Source organism: Schistocerca nitens, chromosome 7, assembly GCF_023898315.1.
Source record: "Schistocerca nitens isolate TAMUIC-IGC-003100 chromosome 7, iqSchNite1.1, whole genome shotgun sequence".
Taxonomy (NCBI): Eukaryota; Metazoa; Arthropoda; class Insecta; order Orthoptera; family Acrididae; genus Schistocerca; species Schistocerca nitens.
Genome location: NC_064620.1, coordinates 364,551,665 through 364,566,417, shown reverse-complemented (window position 1 = coordinate 364,566,417; position 14,753 = coordinate 364,551,665). Strand labels below are relative to the sequence as shown.

General features: G+C 37.4%; 1 protein-coding gene across 2 annotated transcripts in view; it reads right to left on the bottom strand.

Moving 5' to 3' along the window:
* Window positions 1–14,753, bottom strand: part of LOC126195284 (kelch domain-containing protein 3) — a 169,310-nt gene that overhangs the window by 90,481 nt on the left and 64,076 nt on the right. For both annotated transcript variants that reach the window (XM_049933831.1, XM_049933830.1), the window contains exons 7-8: window positions 8,722–8,934; window positions 7,212–7,290 (exon numbers count right to left, since the gene is read on the bottom strand). In XM_049933831.1, the coding sequence (XP_049789788.1) occupies window positions 7,212–7,290; window positions 8,722–8,934 (292 nt within the window). The remainder of the gene's footprint in view (window positions 1–7,211; window positions 7,291–8,721; window positions 8,935–14,753) is intronic.

The window sequence follows — 14,753 nt, the reverse complement described above, 5'->3', positions numbered from 1 at the left end:
GCAAGACCTGTCCCATACATCCTTCCGTCACCACCTACTCCAGTCCAGTCATGAACATCACCCATCCCATCAAAGGCAGAACTACCTGTGAAACCAGTCATGTGATCTACAAGCTAAGCTGCAACCACTGTGCTGAATTCTACATGGGCATGACAACCACCGACAAACTGTGGCCACAAAACAAATGGATCACCCTGTTGCTGAACATGCTGCCAAACATGACATTCTTCATTTCAATGACTGCTTCACAGCCTGTGCCATATGGATCCTTCCCACTAACACCAGCTTTTCTGAATTGCACAGGCGGGAAGTTTCCTTTCAATACATCCTATATTCCCAACTCAGTCGGTGTGACCCTTTTTTATGAATCAGTTGCATAACGATTCGGATTCACGGTTCCAGTTTTATGCCACCAAATGATAAGCTTGTTGGTACAAATAAAGTGTATGGGGCCTGAAGATGGCAAAGTGGATTGCCAAACCTGATAGTGTTTGATATAAAATAGAATGACCTAAAGTATACGGCTGTTGGTAAAGCATATAGAATTGAGAAGTTGAAAGAAGTTGCCATCAAGCAGGAAATACTATAATATGCTGTGTCTACACATCCAGAAAAATGTGCCAATTTAAATGGCATCATAGATATAGTTGTGATTCATAAATAATGTACTCAGAATGCCCTGTTTGGGATATTGGCAATCCACAACTTTACTGGGAGACCTTAACTGTGAATATGGCGATGTGTATTATTTTTATGAAGTATGCTGGTTGTGTACAGGTGTTTAAGTTTCCTCTATGCATGTAATTCTATAGTAATGTAACTGATTGAGATTTGTCAAAGAAGCAATATGACACAAACATTTAATGCAAATCATGAAATATTTTATATTTCATTTCCATAACTAATCTTTCAATTCTCACGTCACTTCATAGTACGACATTAGTGCTATTAAGGTATGCTTATTCTTCTGTAATATTTTTGTAGTTTAAATTCATTATTTTGAAAGTTAAGTAGAAAAGAGTTCTGGAGGGAGAAGGGTGGTGGCAGAGAGGGAGGAGGTGATGGAGGGGGGCAGGTGGTAAGTGAGGGGAGGGAGGTGGTAAGGGAGGGGAGGGAGAGAGAGCAAGGGGGAGAGACGGAGACAGAGGGAGGGGAGGGAGTTGTTACAGTTAATGGAGAAGATACAAAAGACTGTCAGGAAATAATTTCCATGAAGCATTTATAACTTTATTAATCAGCATTCTTTTACAGCCACATTTCAGATGTTGCATTTTGATTTCATATTCTGTATATGATAGTATCTTAGCAGCCATTTCTAAAATTAGCCTTTCTTAAGCATATTTCAGTTAGCTGGTATAAAATGTAGATAAACACACGGAAATGTTAAGAATCTGTTTCAATATACTGTCAAAATCAATTTTGTTCATTAACATTGTGAAAAACAAATATGTATCTATAATGACTGATGTGGGAGTGTGTCTGAAAGGTAATGTATACAAGAGGAAAGGATATTTATCACTATCGTAAGCATTGTAATTTTTGTAGTAATTATGAATTTCTTCCAGCACTGTGGTGTCTCGTAAATAATATGCACATCTTTCTTGGATTAATGTAATTTGTTTGTTAGAAATGTCAATTTTTGGCACGTGTGCCACCTATAGCAGATATAAATGTATTTCTAACATGTACATTATGTAATCAAGCAATTACATTAAACGAGTACTAATGGAAAATAATAAGCTTGTTTTTTATGTAAGACACATAACTCATTCCGCTTTCCCCTGTACCTACATTTGTATATTTAGTACTGAATGCATTTACAATTAATAATATAAATATACTGTGTTCTAGCTTCATGTATTATCTATCCACACAATATTTATTATTTTTAATGCATACTGTACCTTTTATGCGCTGGGTTTAACTTGACACTCACTATATAGCGCTATTTGTAGGATACGAGTGGCATCTGATGTGTTTATGCAAGATTCAAGTGAAGGAGATGAAGCTGGATGACTAGTCACAAATTAAAAGAAACAAGAGAAGAAAGAAGATGTGACTTATTACCTGCTACCCTGCTATCCCTCCCCCTCCCTGCCCTAGCCCCTTCCTTAGCCCCACCACCCAGTTTTTGTTGTGCCTGTCTGTGACTCAGCATCTCCGCTATACGGTGAGTAGCAACTCTACTTTTCATAATATTGTTACAATCCATCCCGGATTTTCCATCATAATTTTTAATTTTTTAATTTTTATGCATCACATACAACTTAAACAATCACACAATTAGATTTGTTTAAAAAGAAAAAATAATGCAAATGATTACTTTCATATAGCTCAGGCTATCAAAGATATGTGCTGATCTAATTCAGCCAATATCTACACAATCGTGACACATGGAAATTTTCTTTTTCCTGTTGCATTCATATGCTGGCAGAATTCAAGCATAAATTTTATGCATGAAATTCTGGGGATGTGTGTAATAACAGACCGAGGTTACACATATTTGACACACATCATGACAGACTTGTATGTCCTAGTTTTCAAAGTGAGTCTTTCTATTCCTAAGTTACTGCTGTGCAATAATACTCATTCTTCTGTAATTTTTGTTTTATTGGCATTCTACATATGAAATAATCGACCAGATAAATCAATAACAGAGATACGTACGTCACTGAACTGATAATGTTATGTAATTAATGAAACTTTCATAAAAAGACATTGATTTTTAAAAAGTTATGATCATTGAAGGGCTTTTATACTGACTGTTATTCTCATTCTTGCAGATGTGTGTCAAATTCATAGTAAATAAGGAAAAAAGTATCTAAATATATTTTACATAAAAAACTAATAATTACGTCACAAAGGGTCAAGTTGAAAAAAAATTATCATTTAATATGAATCTTCAAGCAAAATCATATAGATCATGAAATTGTAATTATATTTTAAAGAAAGTAAACAGATGGCGTGTTGTTAAGAGAGTGCTCAGCTGCCTGGAACTACCAGGCGCTGACCTAGATCATTTTGTTTTCTGAAACTGTATTTGTCTCATCAGATATCAAAGAATTTTCATAATCCCCTACTAATGTTTGGTCTATCTTTCTGTAATGAATTCTTTAAGACATTTCAGATTTTGTTGCTCCTTATTTTTGGTTTCAGCTTACTGTTCAGATTTTACATCCAATAACTGCATGGGTTGTTAAATTGCAAACACTGCTTTTATTTTAAAGCACATATGAAAAGCCAGCTAAACTAAAACAGTGAAAAATAAAATGAAACCTCAAGGGTCACAGCTGGTTAATGACCTACTAGAAGTGAAGGAATCAATCAGTTAGCACTCTAACACCCAGAGGGGTCAAAATGACCCTTTTTCGGTTTTTAAGTGCTAGCTATGTTTTGAAGAAGAATTCAAGTGACATTTACTTTCGTGACATTTATTTATTTGGCATGTACTTTCATCATACAACCTCTGACAATAAAGTTCGGTGAATGAAGTCAGAACCATCAATAGGGCAACACTGGTGACTAACAACGCTACACTTGCATAGCGGCTGATGTTGACAACCGGCCCGCACCATAGTTCAGTTGAGCATTGTGTGTGCTTTGTGTTAGACCTGTTAGAAGAAGTGCTTGTTTAGTGCATTGGTTCTGAACTGAGAACAGGACAATGAACCAGCAAAGTATCAATTTAACGTTTTGTTTTAAGCTTGGCGAGACACCGAAAGAAACACGTGAAATGCTGGTATATGTTCATGGGGATCAAGCACAGTCCATGAAGTGTGTGTACGAGTGGTTCACTGGTTTTCGAGGAGGCCGGGAAAGTTTCTGTCAATCCCCATAGTGCATGACCAGCGACTGCCATCAGTGACACAAAACATTGAGAAAGCGAGGACATTAATCACAAAGGACCATCGATTAACTGTGCGCATGATAGTGAATGAACTGCAGCTGAACCATGAGTCCGTGTGACAAATCCTTACCCAGGAGTTACAGAAGAGGAAAACATGTTGTCGTCTGGTGCCACATAATTTGACTGACGATCAGAAGCAGGCACATTTAGAGGCTTCACAGGATTTTGTCAAAACGGTGGATGTGGCAGCAAATTTCTTGAACCGTATTGTCACTGAGGATAGAACCTGAAACGACACAGCGAAGGAGTGGGTTCTCCAACATTACCTCGTCGGAAAAAGGTCAGAGCCGAAAAACCACACATCAAATAACCATTTTTTTCAATAGTCAAGACATTATCCACAGGGAATTTCTACCTGAGCGAACCATGTTGAACGCTGCACAGTATGTTGAAAGATTGTCCCATTTCATGCAACGTCTACGCAGGGTACGACCCGAGTATGCACAACAAGGTTCCTGGTGTTTTGTTCACAACAACACTCATCCAAACACAGCCAATATCTTCAAACAGTTTCTGGCAAAAAAGGAGTGGTGCAACTTGAACATCCACCATATTTGGCAGAACTCAATCCTTCAGACTTCTTCCTATTCCCTCCACTCAAACTCGCTTTGAAAGGAAAGAGATTTGATGATATTCCTGACATCCAACGAAATGTAATGCAGCTTTTCAACATCATCCCAAAGGAGGACTTCATGCAAAGTTTCCAGGACATGTATTGGAGAGTTCAGAGGTGCATAGTTATGGGAGTTGACTATTTCAAAGGACAGTAAGGTAACTGTAGTTCAGTGTTCATTTACATTAATGTTTTATTCACCGAAATTTATTGTCAGGTTGTATTAAAACACACACACACACACACACACACACACACACACACACACACACACACACAACAACAACAACAACAGTTCGTTTCACTTAATTGATTATCACTTTTTTCCAGTTTTACCTTTAACACTTAATTGATTATCACTTTTTTCCAGTTTTACCTTTAACACCAGAAGGGTCATATCATCCCTTTAGAAAAAAAATTCTAATTTGTTTATAGTTACGCCATACACATATCTCATGCATTCTCAAGCCTCGGTTACTTTACTCTGTAGTGCAATAATTTACTTTCATTCATATTATTGCCATTTGAAATGACAACAATGGACTCTGTTCACCATTGTTCATCATCCCTTGAAACAATCAAGTCTTTCACGGTGATTGTGAACTGAAGATTGAAATGAAATGGAAACAGTATTTATGAGTTGAAGAGATTCTTGCAGAGTTACAAGGAGTTATGGAGTGTGATTCAGATGGTGGTGAACTTTTTTCGGACAATTCAGAGGCAGAGTTTTTACCACAGAAATTGAGAGAAGATCAATCATGTAACACTAATGACTCTGATTCTTCAGATATAGATGATGGAGTTTACAGTCTAGTAAGTATATTATTATTATTATTATTATTATTATTGCTGCTAATTTATGATCATCATATTCTTATCTACATACAATGTTACTGTACTTAATCTATATTTTATGGTGGCTTTCTTACATTTGTTCTATTATTCGTGCTCCATAGAGAGAGAAGAATCATGTAACAGAAGAGGAGACAATCCTGCTTCTCAGAGTGTAGAACAAGTGATTGCTTCTTCATAGCCTGATGAAAGACAAAGAAGTTGGTCCTGTTGGAACAGTCTGGAGAGAAGCATTGCCTAATTCATAAGGTGGGCATCTTCCTGATCACAATATTTTGAGAGAATCTCCTGGACCTACACTACATGCAAAAAGAAATGTAAGTCATGAACTTGTATCAAGTGCTTGGCACTTGTTCATCGACAATTATGTAATCAAACATCTTGAAATGTTCTGTAACACAGGCACACAGAGTACTAGAAAATGACAGCTGGTCAATGACCACAGAAGAACCAGAAGCATTTATTGCAATTATTTATGCTTGTGGTGCGAGTGCTTGCCGAAGTACACACCTTCACATTTATTGTCAGATTCCTGGGGTCTACCATTTTGTGTGGAAACCATAAGCAGTAAGAGATTCTGTGAGATTACAAGATTCCTGAGGTTTGATGAGAAATCTACATGCTCTGTATTACAGAATGATAAGTTTGCATTGGTTTCTGCAGTCTGGAACAAATTCATAAATTCATAGAAAAATGTACAATGTGTTACATACCTGTAAGTGACATAACAATAGATGAGCAGCTCTTCCCAAGTAAAACTAGGTGCCCGTTCACACAATTCATGGCTTCAAAGCCTGACAAGTATGGGTGAAAACATTGGTTTGTGGTAGATGTTGAAAGTAAGTGTATACTCAATGGTTTCCCTTATCTTGGTACGGATAAGGCACAATCCCAAGATCGAAAGGGTTTCAGATTATGTAGTGGTGCGTCTTATGTTTCTTTGATTGGCAGAACTGTCACTACAGACAATTAGTTCACTTTACTCAAACCAGAAAAAAAATTGAAAAAAAAAAATCAACCTCCATTGTAGGAACAGTAAATGCTCTGAAGTCCTTGAAGAGTCCTCTGTATTCCACAAAAGTTTTAAAACATGATGATATTTTGTTGACAGTCTATCAAGGAAAGAAAGCAAAAAATGTGCTAGTAATATCTTCCCTTCATCCTAGTGTTACCATAAATACAAATGAGAAAAGGCTCCACAAACTGTATGTTATTACAACAAAACAAAATTTAGGGTTGATATAGACAAAATCGCGAGGCAGTATTCAGTCAAGGCTTCCTCAAGAAGATAGCCAGTGCACTCCTTCTACAATATCCTTGACCTAACACGAATAAATGCATCCATAGTATTTAGCATATTGCAACAAACGGTGTATTTCTATCGCTGCTCGTTTAGTTTTTATTGCCGTTTCAAATATACCGGTCATTTTTGAAACACCCTGTACATCACTGAGGACCTGCTCTTTGGAACTAACAATGCGTCTAAATAATCAACAATAACTGTTAGCTATTGTAGAGAATTAGTTTGGATTTGAAATTTTGTAAACATATGGAAAAAAACCACTTTTAACAGCCACAAGGAAAGCACAACCTCTACTCTTATTTTTTCCAAATGTTATTATTAACTAAAACAATTAGCTGTTGGACTTTCCAACAACACAATGTAAAGTAAAAATATAAGAGAGTGTTAAAACCATTCAAAGATTTAGCACACTTTACTAGTTTTCTATGTCACAACATACTCCTTTTCTATTTGTTATGTTCAATCTAATGAATATTATAGCCTTAATGACTTGGAACACTAAAAAAGAAAATGGAGGGAAGTGCAGATACGGGTACCTTAACTCCTCTGGCAAGCTGCTGTAGTCCAACTGATTATTAATAACAATCATAGCACAGAGTGTTCGTAGTGAGGGTGCTGAAAGTTGCAAAAACAAGAAACACAAAATTAATTATCATAAACTGTAACCATTCTAATCAGTAGCTTATCAAAGTTTCACTGAAAGCAGCTCAATTTTCAAATTAAATCTATGTACTTCTTTGTTTTACTATTAAAATACACTGACAATTTATGTTCAGTTTTATGAAGAAAATGTGGTAGAGATTAAATGATAACATAGCCTAATAAGAATGTCAAAGAGACACAAAGTTGGCACAGGAATACGTAGCTGCATTAAATTTCATTTTGCCTAGTACAAACAAAAAGAAACATTTGATACAGTCACTGTCACGCAACATAAGAAAGAAAGAAGCACTGGACTAAAAGCAATCTATAAATTGCAATATTTTTAAAGAGGGAAGGACCAGTCTAATCAGAAAGGAAACTGAAGATGAAACTTTGTGACGGAATAAGCTGTATGTCAACTTTTGTACTTACAAGATGATTTAATAGTCCTTCAGGAATTTATACTTTTATTGTGTTCCGAGTAATAAATCTTGAACTGATAAATATCTTGTAGGCAACAGGATCTGACTAGTTTGCAGGTACACTTGACAAAACATTTTGCTCATATTTGTATAAGTAACTGAATAAATATCAGAAGGTGGCACAAACATCTGGTGATGCATTATGGGACCTCAGTATCTCTCAACTTTAGGAAAACAACATTTCATAAGAAGTTTACAGAAGTGTTAATTGAAGAGCTAATACAACATACAGTCCAAAACAGATCATCTTATTTTATAATCACGAAATCAAGCAATGCTAGAATGCATAGCAGTACTGTTACCAAGCACATGTGACTATTCTCCATCTTGGTGCAATTATTATTTTATAGATATAAACTAAATACAACAAATAATCCAGGTAATAACATGCTAGTCAGTGTGTCATGTTCTAGCCCATGTGACAAAAATCTCTGCACTTACTAACAGTTTCACACTAAGATCAACAATACTACACTGATATTTTTCTTGCAAACAGCCTGTCCTCCTCCCCCCCCCCCTTCACCTTAACATTGTTTCTTTACAATAGGAAAAGGAGACAAAATGTTTCTTTGTAGGTACAAAAGGGTATTTATTGTCAGAAAGTTTCCAAACACATTGAACTGCTTTCTTCTTATTTTGTCTGCCATTTTCCTACAAAATAATCAAACTTGTTTATAGCTGGAATGATTATCACACTGACAACGAAAAGTAGCAAAATTAAATAACACTCTGAAATAAAAAATAAGAACTCTTCTTTAAAATTACAAGACGTATTAATGGGCTAGTCATGCATCAACCAACTTTAAGAAGATAGAATTCTTGATATTCATTGTACTCTTCTTTCAAAAATAGAAATATGAAAAATCCAACACCGTTAAATTTCAAAACAAAAATGCAACTTACAGGTATAAATGTTACATACCAAAGTCCAGTATATGCATATCATTATGATCCATAAGTTTTGAGTCAATTCCTTCATTGTACAGATCTTCAATTACTTGGTATGACATCTGTCCCTGGTATGGGCTTGTACCTCCAAATAAGAAAACTCTGTCTCCAACAACAAGACATGACTGCCTCCTCCTCCTGCTTGGAGGTTTCCCAAGTGTCTGCATAAGCGTCCACGTGTTGGTCACTAAAAGAGAAATGCAGGAGTGATGCTCTTATCGTATTTCGCTATTATGTAATACTGTCCTCCCTAAACAATGTAATTCAAGTGTATACTAAAGACTATTTCAGAATCAAAGAATCAATATCATCATCATAATTTTGGAAAAGAAGGTTGTTTAGTGTTTATTGTCCTTGATATCAATGAAACATTACAGATGAAGTATTAGCTTAGTTGGAGAAAGAGGGGAGAGAAAATTAGTTGTTACCTTGACAAAAGGAGCATACAGGCATTCACTGAAAGTGATTTAGTGAAAACATGAAGAAATAAAATTCATGTACTACCCCTTTGACTATGTTTTGGAGCAGGGAATGTACTCATGAACATCTGATACTGTGTCAGTTTACTACAATGTGCTTTTCATGAAATATACCATTCACCAATTCACAAAACAAAAAGTAGAATATTTACATGATACAACTGCACCAAATTGGATTTTCAGTCATCCGAGCAAACAACAACAATCTTTTTTAGCTTTGTCGTTGTATGGTACTAGAGCTATAATTTGTGACTACCGATCTGATATTATGCTAATGATAGGCAATCAGTGTGCACCTAGAATCACTTTCTTGAGCTGTGGACAAATGAACACCAACACTGATTCTACATTGAGTATATTACTTGTTTATATATAACAACTTACAATTCTATATTCGTAATAAGAGACAAATTGAGTTCTGATTATGCAAGTATTATAAATTAAGCCTGTAGATAAGAAAAATAGTGGCCACGTGATGGCATTAATATTGTCCTCAAGAAAGAGCGAGTCTGTATTCAAGATTTATTGTCAAGTCGATGTGTTTTACATTGTAGATACATGTTTTAGCATAGTACATACAGCTGTTTCGCACAGACTGTTTCATATTTACATGAACAGAAGAAAGTAGAAGGTAATTTGTAAATTTGACTGGTTTTGTCTTTTGGCGAAAGTTGTGCGACAGACATTTTACCAAAAGAAATCCTAACTGATGGATTCTTTTGGGCTTCTGTCTCTGTGAATGATCCCATTTTGTGCTAAATATTTCTAAGAATGAGTAAACAGTTTTCCTCAATTGTTGTGAGTATGCTACAAGCTTTGATTCCAATCAACAGGCTCATTTGAGTCCACGGAATGACCACTTACAAGACCTCTGTTTGTAACACCTGAAGACGACTACACAGATTTCATCGAAATGTGTGCGAAATGGGCCAGCCAACTCACTCAGAAATGCAAAAACCAACTCTTATCAACTGTGCCAGAAATTACTCAGAAGTAACATGAACTCTTAATTAATTGCATTGACTGGATTAAACCTTATGAGTTAAGAGCTTCATCTTTTTTTATTAACTGTCACTTACATACAAGAGATTGAAAATTTAACTGTCTATAAGTAAGGGAATTTGAACATTGTATTTTTGCTCAGATTATACGTTCCTGTTCCTATTTTTGGTTTCACTTGGGTTTTTGCAACGGCTTCTGCTTGCTTTTGATACAACACTGCTAAAACTAAAAATAAAATATGCATAATGATCACTTAATTTAGTATTACTGTAACATAAAACTTTCATATGTATCAAGCAAGCAATCATTGTACAATAACTTTATTATGAGCAGAAGAACAGAAATAAACATAAAATGTCATCAGTTACATTTGTTAATTTCTTCCAAAGCTTATGTTGGAGATATTCAAATGGTTCAAATGGCTCTGAGCACTATGGGACTCAACTGCTGTGGTTATCAGTCCCCTAGAACTTAGAACTACTTAAACCTAACTAACCTAAGGACATCACACACATCCATGCCCGAGGCAGGATTCGAACCTGCGACCGTAGCAGTCGCACGGTTCCGGACTGCGCGCCTAGAACCGCGAGACCACCGAGGCCGGCTGTTGGAGATATTGTACCGTGATGAATGCTGTTAGATGGTTAGATTTGTGGCGTGGTTGAACAATTAACTGGCCACTGAGATCACCAGATCTTAAGCCACTAGATTTTTGTTTATGGTGCTGGACAAACTATGAGGGGTAAAAAAAAGATGAATGTGCGAGATGAACTGCTCGGTCACATCATGGAGGCTACTGCCCTTATTAGGGAATGTGCACAGCCACTTAGCCACTTGGATAAGCAAAACAACATGTTCTCCCACGAGTGCACAAATGCACTGAAGTTGATGTTTCTTTGTTTTGTTTTGTTTTGTTTTAGGGCACAAAAACAACTTGGTCATACACACCCATGCCAAAACTGTAGAACACGAAACCAAAGAGAGGAGTTACAAATGACAACATGTCAATCCCAAACAACAAAAGACAAGACAGCTAAAAACAGGAATGTGGAGAAAGGTCTGTAAAATATGCCATAGAGAAGCAGAGTTCTAGAACTAAAAATTAAATGGTCTTCGCCATATTGCTACAATGAACAGAAAGTAAAACACGGTCAACAGTCCAAGCATCGTAAGCTAAAACGTCCAAGAACTCAGACAGCAAACACAAACGGGAACTTGAGCGGTTAAAAAAGTGGTATTCCATCAGGAAATGGCAGACAGTCAAAAGTTGGGCACAATGAGTACGAAGAGGTGGGGAAGCCCCACTCAACAAATGGCGATGGCTAAAGAGATAGTGCCCAATATGCAACCTAGATAAATTGACCTCCTAGGACTGAGAGAAGGTCGTCTAGGCCACTGGGAGAGGCTTAATAGCCAGGAGCTTGTTCCCATGAAGGGAGGATCAATGGTGATGCCAGAGTGATGCCACCTGCTGACACACAGCAACACAGAGACCATCGAAGGTAATATAAGAACTAGCAGGCTGAGGTACGAGGACTGCAGCTTTGGCAGCAGCATCATTGGCCTTGTTTCCTGTCAGACTGACTTGACCAGAAACCCACATAAACATCACAGTGACTCTGCCAAGAGTGAGCAAGTGACAGAAGTGACAGGGATGTACAGTGTGCAGCACACAGAGGCTTTGAGAAGGGCACAGAGAATTGGAGCAGATGATGCAATTGAAAGGTACGTGTCAACAGATGTACTGCATGGCCTGATACAGGGCGAAGAGCTCTGCTGTAAATACTGAGCAGTGTTCCAGAAGCTTGCAATGGGACACCCTTTTCTGACACTTTTTTTTTTAAATAGAAATAACAGATACCATATATACTATCGATTCTTGTATAGGTGAACATTATCTCCACTGTTTAACTAAAGGAATTTCATATGATTATGTACACCATGGATAATATTTCTGTCTACAATGTATAAAAAGAAATTAATTTGTCACACACTGTATGTACAGTTAAAATTACTCTTCTTTTAGAAATATTTGAAATTACAAAATATCTGGCATACTTAAAATTCATATTATTAATTGCACAATCTAATGCTAATTATTAAATTTATTTCTGGATTCATTTATAAAATAATGTTATATCTTGGTGACTATTCTTCTTTTGTCACGAATGCTTGTAAACTCTTTTGCTTTGTAAACTCCTTAAAATATTGTAAGTACCGCAGAATGTAAGTAGTAGCGGTTATGCCTCTGATGGAGACAGGTGTATTCTTTATGATTGACACTAACAATGTAATTTGGAATATTAAGTGGAAATTATAATGACGGTGTGATATTGAAAATGTGGAAAAGAATAAAATTCAGGAGTAATACAGGCAAATCTTCATAAGTTATTTAGTCATCAAGAACCTACAAAATCAACATTTCAACCCTAGACACAATAATTGCACCCAACAACAAGAAGAGAAAATGGAGATAAGTAAAAAGTTTCTCTTTTGTATATCTTATGCCTCTCTAAGCTTTCAAAACTTGTGCAGAGACAGAGAATTTTAATAGCGATGTGTGGGAGGATAAGATTACAAGTTGATACCTAAAAACGTTGGCGCAAATGACAAAGACACACCCGACACCATGGTCAGTTCGAGAGCCATCAGTGCACACAAAGGTACTACTGAAAAATTAAATGCGAAGGTCGTGAAACTTCACAGAAGCTCTCCTGCGAATCTTGCAGAACTAGCACTCCTGAAAGAAATGATACTGCGGAGACATGGCTTAGCCACAGCCTGGGGGATGTTTCCAGAATGAGATTTTCACTCTGCAGCGGAGTGTGCACTGATATGAAACTCCCTGGCAGATTAAAACTGTGTGCACCGACCAAGACTCGAACTCGGGACCTAACAGAAGTAAAGCTGTGAGGACCGGGCGTGAGTCGTGCTTCGGTAGCTCAGATGTTAGAGCACTAGCCCGCGAAAGGCAAAGGTCCCGAGTTCGAGTCTCGGTCGGTGCACACAGTTCTAATTTGCCAGGAAGTTTCATATCAGCGCACACTCCGCTGCAGAGTGAAAATCTCATTCTGAATAACTGAGAAATCTGGAGGGACAGGCCTTTCATTTCCCTGTACGCAACAACACGTCTTAGAGCTTCCAGCATGATCTTTAGGGCAGAGATCAATTGATTTGTGATGTCACATTCATTCCTTATGGATTCACAAACCCTCTGAAGGGCATTGATCAATCATGTCACCTGCTTCAATTTAGGGAATAAAGGTTTCAATTGGTTAACAGCTGAAATCAGGAGCGGAGCCTGGTACATAAGCACCAGAAGAACTTTTTAAATCTTGATAGCATTTGGCCACAGTTTCTGACAGAAGTTCATGATTGACTGCGTTACTGAACTGCCATTGGCTTTCACTTTTAAATTTCCACTTTTAAATTTTGTAAATTTGCGGTAAGACCTTACGGGACCTTTAACAACATGGGGTTAACTACAAATTAATCATGTTCAATGTTAACATGCAATAACCACTCACAGATGGCAGGTGGCAGCACTAACAGCGGAGGGCATAAAAAGCACATCTGTGGGGACACGGAAAACAGTCCAGTTGTTGTTACAATGTGGAAACAGAGTGATTTTTCTGATGCCCGAAAGCACATGAGCAGTTCCTAAATGGCTAGGTTTGTAAACTGTTTGCATGCCACCACGGTTAAAGTTGACCGTGCATGGCAAAATGGCACTATCCAAAATGGGCACTGATATGCTGGTGCGCCACGGGTGACAGATGACGGGTGAATAATGGCTGTGGAGAAGTTTGCAACTGTTGAGAAACTGACTGTCAAGATGAACCAAGGGGCTACCAACAGTGTCTCCTCAATGACCATTCAGCAAACAATGTTGGGTATGGGCCTCCAAAACAGGTGCTTTGCTCATGCACTCATGTTGACTGCTGTTCATTGGCAATGAAAGCGGGAATTTGTACACCATTACCGTAATCCTCTCTGTCCATCTCCTCCTCCCACTATCCCTGTTCAATTCCTCCTTTCTTCTCTATCTCTTTTTTCCATCTGCACCTTCCATCTATCCAGAAGATGTGGGCAGAGAGAGGGGGAGGAGGAGATGGACAAAGAGATGGTGAAGCAGGAGATATGTGCAATACACATGTCAAACCCGTACGAAATTGAAGCCATGGGAAATGGCTAGAGTTAAAATGTATGTAACTTTCAAAGTTGAAAGTTGCTATCTTGGGTTAAGGTAGAGGATTACCCGACTAACATTTAAATAGGCAGGCAGGTTGAAGTTAAGAGTCTCATCTTCATTGTTTGGTTGGTAAGTACGGCTTTTGATAACACTGTACAGGCAGACAGCTGTGTGGGCATAATTGTTACTTTGAATTATTCTGATGTGCTACCATTTAGAACTTATTATGGGTGCATCAGCTCAGGACAGAAACACTTTGTGTCTGATTACGAGTGGGCATAGACTCTTAGTCACACCATCAGTGAGTGAACACTTCTGTTGCAGTAAATTTGT